This window comes from Copadichromis virginalis, linkage group LG17 (assembly GCF_057382275.1).
Source record: "Copadichromis virginalis isolate Kocher_CV1m ecotype Utaka linkage group LG17, C_Virginalis_male_GT1.1, whole genome shotgun sequence".
Lineage (NCBI taxonomy): Eukaryota > Metazoa > Chordata > Actinopteri > Cichliformes > Cichlidae > Copadichromis > Copadichromis virginalis.
The window spans coordinates 39,715,345-39,730,657 of NC_140634.1; the positions used below are offsets into that span (position 1 = coordinate 39,715,345).

At 42.2% G+C, this 15,313-nt stretch overlaps 1 protein-coding gene across 1 annotated transcript; it reads left to right on the forward strand.

The window, feature by feature from the left end:
• Positions 1–8,901: 8,901 nt before the first annotated feature.
• Positions 8,902–15,069, forward strand: abhd8b (abhydrolase domain containing 8b). Its single transcript, XM_085436288.1, has 4 exons — positions 8,902–9,701; positions 11,406–11,576; positions 12,007–12,223; positions 13,282–15,069. The coding sequence occupies exons 1-4, from the start codon at positions 8,902–8,904 to the stop codon at positions 13,519–13,521; spliced, it is 1,428 nt and encodes a 475-aa protein (XP_085292414.1). The 3' UTR covers positions 13,522–15,069.
• The last annotated feature ends 244 nt before the right edge of the window (positions 15,070–15,313 follow it).

Below are 15,313 nucleotides of genomic sequence, written 5' to 3' on the forward strand. Positions count from 1 at the left end.
CTTCTAAAATCACTTCTCGAACCTCTGCTGTAGAGGTTTAAAACAACAGTTTGTGTAGCAGACAATTAAAACTTCTCAGGCTCTTCACCTACTCACACAACCATTGTTCACAGCCGCTTGTCAGTGGAAATCAAGAACACCTGCTGCTACTTCCTCTTTTATACCCTCCATTGGGTCCCCTGGGTCCTAAAGCCTTCCCCATTACACTTTCATATCAGAATCAGAATCAGAATACTTTATTAATCCCGTGGGAAATTAGGTTATCAAACATCCTTGAAAGAGTAGTTGTCAAACAGCTAACAGATCATCTGCAGAGGTTTATTTGAAGAGTTTCAGTCAGGTTTCAGAGCTCATCACAGCACAGAAACAGCTTTAGTGAAGGTTACAAATGATCTTCTTATGGCCTCTGACAGTGGACTCATCTCTGTGCTTGTCCTGCTAGACCTCAGTGCAGCGTTCGATACTGTCGACCATAATATCCTATTAGAGCGATTAGAACATGCTGTAGGTATTACAGGTACTGTGCTGCAGTGGTTTGTATCATATCTATCTAATAGACTCCAGTTTGTGCATGTAAATGGAGAGTCCTCTTCACACACTGAGGTTAATTATGGAGTTCCACAGGGTTCAGTGCTAGGACCAATTCTGTTTACATTATACATGCTTCCTTTAGGCAGCATCATTAGAAGACATAGCATACATTTACACTGCTATGCCGATGACACCCAGCTCTATCTGTCCATGAAGCCAGATAACACACACCAATGAGTTAAAGTGCAGGAATGTCTTAAAGACATAAAGACCTGGATGGCCGCTAACTTTCTGCTTCTTAATTCAGATCAAACTGAGGTTATTGTACTCGGCCCTGAAAAGCTTAGAAATATGGTATCTAACCAGATTCTTACTCTGGATGGCATTACCTTGGCCTCCAGTAACACTGTGAGGAACCTTGGAGTCATTTTTGACCAGGACATGCCCTTCAACGCACATATTAAACAAATATGTAAGACTGCTTTCTTCCATTTGTGCAACATCTCTAAAGTTAGAAATATCCTGTCTCAGAGTGACGCTGAAAAACTAGTTCATGCATTTATTACTTCCAGGCTGGACGACTGTAATTCATTATTATCAGGAAGTCCTAAAAACTCGCTGAAAAGCCTTCAGCTGATCCAAAATGCTGCAGCAAGAGTCCTGACAGGGACTAGAAAGAGAGAGCAGATTTCTCCTGTTTTGGCTTCCTGTTAAATCCAGAATTCAAAATCCTGCTCCTCACATACAAGGTCTTAAATAATCAGGCCCCATCTTATCTTAATGACCTTGTAGTACCATATCACCCTATTAGAGCACTTCGCTCTCGCTCTGCAGGCCTACTTGTTGTTCCTAGAGTATTTAAAAGTAGAATGGGAGGCAGAGCCTTCAGTTTTCAGGCCCCTCTTCTGTGGAACCAGCTTCCAGTTTGGATTCAGGAGACAGACACTATCTCTACTTTCAAGATTAGGCTTCAAACTTTCCTTTTTGCTAAAGCATATAGTTAGGGCTGGACCAGGTGACCCTGAATCCTCCCTTAGTTATGCTGCAATAGACGTAGGCTGCCGGGGGATTCCCATGATGCATTGAGTTTTTCCTTTCCAGTCACCTTTCTCACTCACTATGTATTAACAGACCTCTCTGCACTGAATCATATCTGTTATTAACCTCTGTCTCTCTTCCACAGCATGTCTTTATCCTGTCTTCCTTCTCTCACCCCAACCGGTCGCAGCAGATGGCCCCGCCCCTCCCTGAGCCTGGTTCTGCCGGAGGTTTCTTCCTGTTAAAAGGGAGTTTTTCCTTCCCACTGTCGCCAAAGTGCTTGCTCATAGGGGGTCATATGATTGTTGGGTTTTTCTCTGAATCTATGAAGCGCCTTGAGGCGACTTTTGTTGTGATTTGGCGCTATATAAATAAAATTGAATTGAATTGACTTGAATTGAAAAGGAGATGTAAATTATAACCGTGCATGAGTGGATTTGCCAGTCCTTCCGGTTTCTCGTGGATTGCTGGGTTTTGGTTTCTGTATGTTCTCCCACCTCGCTGTCACCTGCCTCCTTGGACTCCTTACAAGTAGTTACATAGCAACAACAGCCATGGCAACTTACACAGCAGCTCTGTATGATGTAAAAGGACAAAAAAATAAAATAAATTAAAAATAAAATCAAACATAAAAAAATGCTAAGATGGGGAGAATATTATTTGTGTATGACATCTGTTTTCACTGTAACTTAAGAAGATTTGTGCAAAAAACAAACAAACAAAAAAGCAAAATATCTGGATTTAAATGGGGCTTCTGGATAACAGGGACACTTAAATTATAACTGGCTGAGTGGCTTAGTTACATAGCAACAGCAGCCACGGGGCCTTATGATGCTGGAGGATAAATGCTAAGTAGATGGAGAGAGTATTCAGATTCACAAACTAACGTATTTAAGCTCTTTTAGATTACTGTTGTCTTGAAGGATGACTGTATAAATGAGTCTGAATTGAATTTAACTGAACTGAATGTTCTGTGCTTATGACTTCTCATTAACTGGAGGGGTCATCTGAAATGGTAAAATGCCCTGTATTTGTATTAGGGCTGCCACAAACGACTACCGATTAATCAGATCATCATCCATTGGACGTAAAAAGTACAGCTTATTGCACCAGCAGCATCTGCTCTTATATAACTATCATTAGCTTACAGCTTTAAGTGTTTAAGGTCTGTGCTAACTAAAAATAAAGACAAGATGATAGTTTATTAAAGTTTAATGAAATTTGCAGATTGTTTCGGTGAAGTTTAATAAACTCCTTGCTATCTAAACTATAACAGGACACCGGAGTAAATTCTCGAGCATCTCACACTTCTGATAATCAGCTGTCTGCTTGACGTTTATTCAGCTGTGTAAAAACTATAACTTTAATCTCAGACAAACCGATTTACTCAGGAACAAATAAAATACTGAAAAAAGCCAAACAATAACATTTTAAGTTATCTAAGTGACTCATATATCATGTTTAACCTGAGTAGCGAAAGACGGCGGTGGGTTTGAAAACGATTTGCTGGGAGTCCGGTGTTCTCACGGCTCTAGTGAGCCTAGCCCCCGGCTAGCTAACGAGCTAGTGGGTAACAGACGTCTCTGAAAACGTCGGAGCGCTTTTGAAAATATGCGGTGTCTTGATAAACTGAGCAGATATTTGAGGTTTCCACAGCTACATTCTCGCCTGAAAATATGTTAAATGTTTATTTTGTGACCCAGAAAGAATAATAAGAGTAATATTAAAACTAAGTAGCTGCCGCCATTGTTGGAATGGCGGCATTCATAGCTGGGCCGCGCTATAAATTCTGGGACAGAGCTACTTCTTCTTTGGTGTTTAACGGCAGCTGGCATCCTTGTACATGCAGTGCTGCCATCTTCTGTTTCAGTCCGTTATTACACTCTTAAATCCTGCTACTTATTCCTGCGTCTTTTGGGATCTTACAAAGCTTCAAACGACGCGTCGACTATTAAATCAGTCGTCGACGATTTTGATAGTCGACTAATCGTGGCAGCCCTAATTTGTATAGTGCTTTACTTTGTCCCTAAGGACCCCAAAGCGCTTTACACTACATTCAGTCATCCACACATTCACACACTGGTGATGGCAGCTACATTGTAGCCACAGCCACCCTGGGGCGCACTGACAGAGGCGAGGCTGCCGGACACTGGCGCCCCCGGGCCCTCTGACCACCACCAGTAGGTTGCCTACAGGTGGTGGTCAGAGGGCACCGTTGCGGGTGAAGCGTCTTGCCAAAGGACACAACGACCGAGACTGCCCGGGGCTCGAACCGGCAGCCTTCCGATTACAAGACAAACTGCCAACTCTTGAGCCACGATCGCCCCTGTCATTGATATTCAAACCAAGACACTTTCAGAATTTGACCTTTCAAGTTAACCAGTGTAAAATCTAGCTTGCAAAATGCTTGGTGAGAATAGAATAGAATAGAATAGAATAGAATAGCCTTTATTGTCATTGTACAGAGTACAACGAAATTGGAGTGCCACTCCCTTGGTGCAAGTTTCAATAATAAATATAAATGTAAAATATAAAAAGTACAAAAAAAACAATCGTAAGTACTCAAACAATAGTATGTACAATATATACAGGATAGCAGCATTAATATGATGACAGTATGAATAGCAGCATAATATAATGACAGTGACGGTATGGAATAGGTTCAGTTGTTTTTGTGCTTATTTACTACGGTGATAGCTCTGGGAAAGAAGCTATCCCTGAATCTGTTTGTCCTGGTTTTATGTGACCTGTACCGTCGGCCTGACGGTAATAGTTCAAACAGTTGGTTGCTGGGGTGAGAGTGGTCCTTGATGATATTGCCAGCTCTGCTGAGGTACCGAGAGTTTGCAGTGACCTCCAGGCTGGGCAGAGAGCAGCCAGTGATCTTCTGGGCTGTGTTGATGACCCTCTGCAGTACTTTCCTGTCTGCAGCTGAGCACCCTGCATACCATGTTGTTATGCCGTACGTTAGGATGCTCTCTATGGTGGCTCTGTAAAATGTCACCAGCAGCCTCTCCTCCAGGTTGTTCCTCCTGAGCACTCTCAGAAAGTGGAGACGCTGCTGGGCCTTTTTTTTTTTTTACCACCGCCGTGGTATTTGTAGTCCAGGAGAGGTCATCAGAGATCTGCACGCCCAGAAACCTCATGGAGTGTACCCTCTCCACACAGCTCCCGTGAATGTAAAGTGGGGCCGGGTCTGCTCTGCCCTTCCTGAAGTCCAAGATAAGTTCTTTAGTTTTCGTGGTGTTCAGTTGGAGGTTGTTAACTGAACACCACTCAGTCAGTCTGTTGACCTCATCTCTGTAGTCCGACTCATCCCCCCTTGAGATGAGTCCAACCACTGTGGTGTCATCCACGAAAAGTGAGTAAAGAGAGTTATTTAAAAGTGAGGTGAAGGAAGTATTATTAGAAGTGAGTGAAAGAATTCATGGTTTTGTTAAGCAAGGCTGTCTAAGAAATTGACCACATTTAAAGGGAAACTGTGGCTCAGCTAATTTGCTTTCCTGATCAACAAAAGAAGAGAGAGAGAGACAAAGGGGTGTGGCAGAGAGAGAGAGAGAAGCAGACAAGATGCAAGAAAAACAAAGAGGAAGCGGTGAGGAAAGGTGGCAAGGAAGAATGGACTGAGTGCTTTCTAAAAGTGTGCCAGTGGGTTTCGGATGAAAAGCCACCCCCCCTCCCCTCTCTCTCTCTCACTCACACACACACACACACACACACACACACACACACACACACACACACACACACACACACACACACACACAGGCAGGAACACTTCATGCCCTTAAATGTATGTCGACCAACAAGATTTTTATTGTCAATTGTTCAAACATTTATGCTTATATTAACTTTTTATTTTATTTTAGAAAAGCCGCAGGTATTGTTGTCCCCCCCCCCCCCCCCCGACACACACCCTTCTTTACGTTTCTTTTTCTTTGCTTTTTTAATTGATTTAAATGTTAATCGGTTTTACTTCACTGGCACCTTTCCCGCCGGACAAACAGGTTTCTCTCCAATTGTCTGGTCTCCCCTTACATAGCAGCAGGGGACAAGTGTTCACTCCCACTAACAGAACAGGGAGCCAACGGTGTTTGTAAGACGATCAGCTATCGATGGATTAAAAACATCCGCGGAGCTCCGGTGGGTTTCTGAGCGCACGCGCAGATATTTCAGCGTGGACGTGGAGTTTCTGGAGCGCGCAGATATGTGGATCTACCTGTGACCCACAAAGAGATGCGCTGTCAGTCGGTCGATACTGGCCGCCATGTGGACAGGGCAACAAAATCCAGATAAATTAGATTACTGGATTGACCGCAACAGATTATAGTTCTCCTACTTCCCCGATGCTTGACGAGAAAACAATCTGAAAAATTAGACGGAATTTGAAGGCAAACAGGGAAAGGTAAGCCTTCTGATTTAATTAGTGTGTTTATCCCATTTTTTTCTGCGGACTGTAAATATTCAGATTATAAAGTAGTTTAAGGATTTCTGCAGGAGGCAAGACGAAGGTCGCTATGTAAAGGTGAGCTCCGTCATTGAAGACGCACGGGTCATTCGGTGTAAATAACGAAAAGGATTTTTATTTGACGTTACATTCTAGTGTACACTGAAAAGAGAAACCTTCTGGCACTTGCTTCACCTGATGCATCAGACAGTGAGTCTATTCAAAGAGCTTTGATTGTGTTTAGTGAATGGATGGGCCCAGCAGCTTTAAATACCAGGTACAAGACTCCTATTATTATTATTAGTAGTAGTAGTAGAAGAAGAAGACCACCACCCAAACCATTAGAGATGCATTTTCGTTGTTGTTTTGCTTAAATTATTTCTTAATGGTCACTTTGATGAATTTGTAGTTACAACAAACTGGTTATAAAAATGTATAACTTACTAACATATCACATTTCAAAGCTTCAGTCCACACCTGCTATGTGATTCTAGTTGTGTCAAACATGTCAGCAAATGCAATGGATCTTTAATGGTGCAGCACAACTAATACACTGATTAAATAAACAAGTGTGAGACTATAGCAACAGTGAAGCTAATGCAGTTGTTTTTAATCCGAATTACAGTCTCTACTCGTTTTTCTGGGCATCAGTCCCACTGTGATTGTGTCTAACCTGCATGCAATGTTATATAACAGCCAGTCACAGTCTCTGACCGCAGGGCCCGAGCAGGAACTTTAGCAAGAAGCAAACTCACTAATAGGGACGACTTTAATCAGGTGATATTTAAATGGACGGCACAGCCACAGGGAGGATGTTGTGAATATCTGCCTGTGAACATAAGCTCATCATGGTTCAATCAATAGATAGTAACACCCTGGCTGTACTTTGCATAAAAAATATAGTGTTAGATGAATGTAGGTACTTTCATGTGTGACTTTGTGTTACAATATGTTAAAAAAAAGAGTCCTTCCCACTCTGCATCTATGTGAATGTGTCCTGATTGTGTTAAGACCTTCTTTGTGTTCAGTTCATTTACATCAGGGGTGTCAAATTCGTGGCTCGGGGGCCACTTGCGGCCCACGTCACTTGCGGCCCGTATATTGACGTGAAGAAACATAATGCAATTTGAAGGGACTTCTTATGTTTGGGAGGATTTGTTTGTTGTTGAGTGCGATGCTAAAATAAGTTCTTTAAAAAGCCAAAAATGATTCAATATGAAGGCAACATGAGCAGAGAGCACAAACATGCTGAGGGATCGGCTGTCTGCTGTCACAGACTCATGTGTGCACTTAATACAAACAATAGCAGAAGTGATGCCACGTGTGAAAGAGAGAACGAGTGTCATTATTTGGTATTTCAATCAAAGGCTTCAGTTAGTTATGAGTTTGCAGTTTTGTCTTGTTATACAATATTTGAAATGTAAATTCTGGTGAGGGGGATGAGGGGGGATCGGACTATGTGACAGGGGGCGTGGTAGATGGATAAATGTTTATCTTTTATGCTTGTAAGCTGGTTCAGGTTATGATCCAGCCTCGCCAGTATTTTATACAAATGGAACAGGAAATGAAATGCGTCACTCCTTCTGCCTGATCAAAATGATGCCTTTTGTTGTGAGATGAATGGGCGACCCTCACTTATGTGAAAATGCCGCTCTCAGCCTCTTCCTGTCAGTACAGGCAGCACCGCACTGTTATTTGGAGAGTGGATGTGCCAGTATAAGCAGAAAGGACTAAAAGGGCCAAGCAGGAATATTGTTTTACGTTGTGCTTATAATCCCCACATGAAAACAGGAGCTGATGTAAAGTTGAGAGAAAAACGCAACAGTATAAAACTGTCTCTGCACAGTGCCATAGTTTCCTGTTTTTATCCAGAGACAGATTGTGCTCTGTGGACTTAAACAGAGAGACTGAGAGTATAATCCTTTCTAGTAGGGAGGAAGGTAGGATAATGCAGCCAGCAGAGACGCTTGCAGACCCTGCATGGCTGCTGTTGCCATAGCAGATAATCAACCAACAACTGATACTGCAGGAGGACCTGTGTAATGCACAGCGACACCTTTTGGGGGCTGTTTAGTTACAAAATTGTTGCAGAAGTTTCAAAAGAAGCAAGGAAGTAGAAAGGTGGTTGTATTGGAATTGAAGAATATGATATACAGTAGAAGAAGAAGAGCGTGCTGTCTATATGAGCTTAATTTACACCAAAGTAACACTGGCTTTTCTTTATTCATGAATATCCTTCAATAATCACTGAGCAACGCTTCAAAAAAAGCACCTTTAATCACCGATGGGTTGTTGTGTGGTTTTAACCAGTAGCGCTGCTGCGTGTTGCTCCTGCAGAGCGATCACATGGTGGACAGCTTTAACTCAGGGAGCTATTACCATCCGTTCATGTCTATTAATACCACGAAAGGCCGTGCTGAGTAAAGATGGTGATCAGTTACATCTGACAGAAAGCAGCAAGGCTTTAAGTTGTAAACAGATGCCGGGTTGTAAAGGCACCTGAACTTGTTTATTTCTCTGAATGGTACATTTAAGCTTCCCAGATAGTCAGTTGATGTAGAGAAGTCTTAAATGACATGCAGCATATATTTAGTTGATATTTGCCATTTAACTCTGCTGTTTCTCCAAATGCATGTGCTTGATGCACGTATGCATGTGTACTGTGCCTTCATCTCCTCATATTCATCTTCCTGAGCGAATTTCTAATGACATGAGCAGAGAATCATTTTGCCATAGTTTTGTGTTCTTATTCTGGCTTAACTAGAGAGCTTGCTTGTATGATAAAGGTTCACATTGCTGCCTGTCTGCATCTCTTCAATGACCCTCTTCGCTCGTGTTTCTTATGTGTGTTTTTATGTGACTATATTCCCTGCAGACTGGCAGCCATGCTGACCAGCTTTCTGGAAGGTCTGCTCTGCTGCTTCACCTCAAAGCCGACCAATATTGTGGTTCCTGTAGAAACCTCAGAACCTGCTGATGGCTACGAGTTTGTGGAGGTAAAACCGGGCCGCATTCTGCGAGTTCGGCATATCATCCCCGACAGGCCGGTGGTGGAGGAGCCCACCGGGCTTGGTGGGAGTGTGAGCTGCAAACGAAAAATCACAGTTTACCGTAACGGACAGCTGTTCATTGAGAACTTGGGTGACAGGGCGAGTGCAGAGCTGAAAAGCTGCCAGAATGGAGAGACAGAACCCAACAGCACCATGGAGGTAGAACTGACGGACTGTGGTAATTCGTCGCCGCCCATCAGCATTCCTGAGGCGAGATCAGACACTCTCACGGCTGGAAACAACGGCGCATCCGACACAGCAGCAGCAGTGGGTGAGGCTTCTGCTGCTGGACAGACTGACCAATCTCAGCAACCCAGGAAGCGCAGGCGGAAGCCCAAGCGCACTGTGGTGATTGACTGTGAAAGGAAGATATCAGCCTGTAAAGGGACACATCCAGATGTGACGTTGTTCTTCATTCACGGAGTCGGAGGTTCGCTGGATATCTGGGGAAGCCAGCTGGACTTCTTTTCTCGGCTGGGCTACGAAGTGATTGCCCCGGACCTGGCAGGACACGGAGCCAGCTCAGCACCGCAGATTCCTGCAGCGTATACGTTCTATGCGCTGGCTGAGGATATGAGAATCATCTTCAAGAGATACGCTCGGAAGAGGAATATCCTCATAGGACACTCTTACGGGTGAGTCCCAGATCACAGCGTTCAAACAGAACACAGTCCGGAGGTCATCCAGAAGTGTTCAGGAAACCTCAGCGCCTCTTTGTTTCAGTCATTTGTCAGGCAAAGATCTGAGATCTTACTGGAGGTTCTGAAATATAAGAATTTACTCTGCAGTTTCATTAAAATTCAACATATTTAGATTTCATGAAGATAAAACAAGAATTTTACCAAACCAACTTCAAGCACTTTAACAGTCACAGCAGTTATAAAGTGATACACAAAAACGATTAAATACATTAAAAACAATCAAAAGTACAAAAATAACACCAATTAAGCTACAATAAAAACAAATACACTGGTTCAAAGACCACAAGGGATGAATAATTAAAAATGTTCAAAACTAATTCTAAAAATAGTTTTTTTAGACACATCATAATAAGCTATGGAAAATAAAGTTGCCAGTAAACAAAAGGTGTAGCAACATACAGTGGGACATGCTATACAGTAACAAAAGATATGTTAAGAAGAACTGTTAAACTTCTATAATTAGAGCTATAATTAAAACCACAAATGTAAATTATACAGCACAGACATTTAGTATGTGAATAACATATATATTTAATTTCAAAGGGACTTTCTAGTCTAACTAAATAAATGATTCTTTGCCCTCATAAGCATGAAACAATAACTTTGAGTAAAATACAACAGAATAAATGGTAAACAGACTGGTTCTTATAAAGTGCTTTTCTACTCTACTCAGCACTCAGGTAGCTTTATACAACTTACATGATTCATCCAAGCAATTTTTTCTATGCATATGTGCTTTCTGACTAACATTTACACTGATGGATGCATCAGAGAGCAACTTTAATTCATTTTTATTTAAATAGCACCAAATCACAACAACAGTCGCCTCAAGGTGCTTCATATTGTAAGGTAGATCGTACAATAATAGATACAGAGAAAAACCCAACAATCATATGACCCCCTATGAGCAGCACTTTGGTGACAGTGGGAAGGAAAAACTCCCTTTTAACAGGAAGAAACCTCCAGCAGAACCAGGCTCAGGGAGGGGCGGGGCCATCTGCTGTGATTGGTTGGGGTTGGGGACTAACTTGGGTTTAGAATCTTTCCCAAGGATATTTGGCACCACCCACAAACCGCCAGCCTTCAGTTAGTATGTATGCTCTGCCTCCTGAATAAACCTGTAAACTGAATCTATGCCCATCCAGTGAACTCCTTTTGACCAGATTCTAATAAGTGTGTTTTGCATTGTATGTAACAAAAATTACATGGAAAGTTTACACGTAATCAAATTCCTGTAATTTCCTGCAAACAAATGACTTGAAGTCGGCATTTTGTGCATAAATACTTTTTCGAGTGTAGTGAATATAAATAATGCTAAATTTTATTCTGTCTGTTATTTAGCTGGGTCTTATGCTACACTAACTTCCTTTTACTTCCTGTATAGCCATTAAAATCTGTGTTATTGCTGTTAACTGTGATAATTATTGCTCAGTTTCTTACACACTATATTTAATCCAGACTTTAAAGACGTGCTGACTTGTGAAAATGTGAGCAAGTGAAAAAGTGAGGCACAATATTTGGACTCACACATAAAAAAAGGCCAATTCTGAACAGTAGATTTCAAAGATGACTACCACAGCATGATTACCTGGTTTTTTCAGTCTGTCCTGTAACCGGCCTGTTGTTCTTTTTGTCTAGTGTGTCGTTCTGCACCTTCCTGGCTCATGAATATCCAGAACAAATTCACAAGATGGTGATGATCAACGGCGGCGGTCCCACAGCTCTGGAGCCCAGCCTCTGCTCCATCTTCAACCTGCCCACCTGTGTGCTTCACTGCCTCTCCCCGCTGCTCGCCTGGTGCTTTCTCAAGTAAGACAGCGAAATTGAAAGATCCTCCAAGGAAGGAGGCACGACTCAGTTTGTTTTCTGTTTCTCTAAACAGTTGAAGTTCAGGTTTGTAGCCTCCTAAACATAAACGCAATGAGTCCAGTCAGATGAAATGTGCACACAGTTGGGTATTTTGCAGTGTTATACATTGCTTTTTCAATATTACATCATAGTGCCAATATTTATTTAAGACCAATCGTATTTACACATTTTGCAGAAAGAGTGTGAGTAAGAGAGTTTGACAAAGAAATAAAAGTCGTGCAGACAGTAAAACTGTCTGTAGTAGCAAATCCTGTTTATTGTATGTGTAATATCATGTATGTAGGATAATTCTTCTTATGTTTAATCTGCTGTTAAATTAATGTTTAAAATAATAATTTTTTCTTTGGTATAAATGTCGTCTACTCTGCAGGGCGGGCTTTGCTCGGCAGGGCGCCAGGGAGAAGCAGTTGCTGAAAGAGAACAATGCCTTCAATGTGTCGTCTTTTGTGTTGCGTGCCATGATGAGCGGGCAGTACTGGCCTGAGGGGGACGAGGTCTACCACGCTGAGCTGACAGTGCCCGTCCTGCTGGTGCATGGCATGCATGACAAATTTGTCCCTGTTGAAGAGGACCAACGAATGGCAGAAGTAAGTGGGGGGTCTCACACTTCCTAATGAAGCTATTATTATTATAAATAACAGATTGTGGACTGAAAACATCATTCTGTGGTGAAAAGGATAAGAAATGTGTCCCAGTTTGGAAAGAAGAAAATCCAGTTAAAAAACTTCATTAAAACAGACGTTCAGCTTTATTTATACAGCAACAAAGCACAACAACAGGTGCCTCAATGTGCTTTATATTGTAAGGTAGTGAAAACCACAACAATCAGAAGATCCCCAATGAGCAAGTGCTATGGTGACAGTAGGAAGGAAAAACTCCTTTTTAACAGGAAGAAACCTCAGAACCAGCTCAGGGAGGGGCGGGGCCATCTGCTGCAACCAGCTGGGGTGATTGGAGGAAGACGGGACAAAGACGTGGAAGAGCGTCATAATTTCAAAGCTATGTAATATAAGATAAGAATCATCACCTTGCTTTGTGTTTCAAGTTGAACTCTCTGGTGAACATTTGATAATCTTTCAGCCTGGTTCTTCTCTCTGATGAAAATAGCTGCTCTGCACGCAGCGATGAAATTAGCTTAGGAAACAGATCGTTCCCTCAGGGGTCGGTAATCAAAGCAAAGATAGAAATATAATTCTCAGGTGGCCAGAAAAACAACTGAATCAGTGCTTTGCTAAACGAGCAGCAGTTTGCAAACAAATTCACCGTAACAAGCTGAAATATGAAATCAGGTCAGTTTACAGCATCCAGTGAATGTTTAAAAAAAATCAGCTGCTTTAACAAATTCTCAGGTAAACAGCAGCTAAAACGATGATGCAGCGGCTGAACTTTAGTGGCTGATTCATGAGAAGAGACACAGAAATTCATGTAAATGCCAAATCGTGTCCTTCTGTCAACTTACACACATAATGTGCTTGTTTTCCGCCCACTAAAAAGGACCAAAAGGTTTTGTTTGGATTCACACTTTGACTCTGATTCATTCATTTGAACTGTAGTTTGTTATTTGCAGAAATATTTGACAATATCATTCAGAAAGTGTTGAGCTGGTGATGAGTCTAACCTTTATTCTTATCCTTATTTTTATCAGATACTTCTAATGGCGTTCCTGAAGGTCTTGGAGGACGGCAGTCACATGGTCATGATGGAGTGTCCGGATCCTGTTAATACGCTCCTGCACGAGTTCTTCCTCTGGGAACCGCTGACCCTCCCAGCGCCAAAGAAAGAGTCCAAAACCCGTCCAGAGACCGCTAAAGCTCGAACTGATAACACTCAGGCGATAGCTGAGCCCAGCAAGGCCCGGCCTGCGACTGCTAAACCAGCCCAATGAAGCGGCAGCAGGTTCACATCAGAGCTGAAACACTGGTTGTTACGGTGAATCGTGGTCGGCCAGTCGGTGCATCACAAGCATCCCAGTGCATCTGGTGCAAGCTGTTAAACCTGATGGTGAGCCAGTTAACTGGTCCTGCTGGAGGCGGGACACTCTGCAGAGGTCACTGATTCCAAATAAACTCCAACCACGTAACACACAGCAGCGAGGACGCGTTTGTGCCTTGAACTGATGCGTTACAGTGACGGTACCTGGATCGGGGAAGCACAAATGGAAACAGCCACGAAGGCAACGATGAAAACAGCTGCCAAGTGGGAAAGATGATAAACTGGGACAAGAACATGTGGCTCCTGGTTGAGCACAAGCTGTAATTAACAGCTGAGACTCAACCTTATGAAGTGTAGCTGGATAGTCAGTCATTGTTTTTATTCCTCATAAGTATTGCAAACCTTACCTGTTGTAAAGGTAAGCATGTGAAAATAACACAATGCCATACGCAAAATAACTAATTGAGAAGATGTTTTTTGATGAAAAACAAAACCTCCGTCCATTGGCCTTTTTCTTCTCTCTTCTCTTCTTCTCACTGATGCATGAAGCTCAGTGTAGCTATGAAAGCAGCTGCTTCTGGTATTTAATAGAAATGCATTAATGGGGGTTTGGGGGGGGGATCCAGAAAGAAGTGAAAGTAAGTTTGCTGCTTCTGAGACATCAAGAAAATGATGTTCAATCGAGTGTGCACGGCTAAACTTAGCAATGACTGCAGGTCATCACTGAGTCCTACATTTACAGGAACAGCACGATCGCATGTATGCAGCGAGGTGTAACTGCAGCAGGAAACGAAGCATGTCGAGCACTGCAACAGAGAACATGTCCAAGCTGAACACCACAAAGTATTTGCAGACACTATTGATTGTGTAGTGCTGCTACGTGTCGGTGCTGTAGCATTCCTCACTAAAACTGACTGAGAGTCGCTGACAAACAGCTTCTACGTGTCCTTTATTACACTGTGTTGTGTTATTGTGTCTGCTGAATGCACACAAAAGAGTTTAGCTTGGAAACATGTTACTGTCCAGTGCACCGACTGTAACGTTTGAGTCCTTCGTAGTTTAACGTGGACGTCTGTGACGCCACAGCGTAAACAATCAACACTACGAAGCTGTTAAATCCTCTGTGACTGTAAAGGTTTAGTTCGTTAGAGGATTTAAATTCTGGCATTTGCTGTGTTCACAAACCCTCACAGGGCCTCAGTCAGCTGTACAGGGCACAGATCTCACCCTTTTCTTTCTTTTCAAACATATTTGATTTTTTAAATTCGTAGGACAGACTTTTTATACTTTTGACTTCAGGTTAGGATGAATGTTTCTGAGATTCAAAGCAAGAAATGTTGCTTTTGATTCAAATAGAAGGAAACTGTCTGCTTTGTGTCTTGTGTGTCTTAAATTTTGTAACTGTTGGCCTTTGTCAAAGAAAAACATGATAAATTATTTACATGATCACAGTAAATGTGAATTTTCAAAAAAATAAAAGATAAATCTTCTGTTTTTTCTACATTTGGAGCAGCTGCCATTTTAATTTTCTTAAAATCAGAAACAACCTTCTTTACAGTTATATTGTTGCACACAAACAAACAGAAGCTGTCCAACCACAGCGAATTAGCAGTGGGAGTCACAACGTCCCCCCCACACGTGCTCGAGGATTAAAGTGCTGACATCTGTGCGAGTATTCACAAAGCTTCCAAAGGTACAAACAATAATCGAAACTGTAAAATCTTGATATTTCTCACATGGTCCCG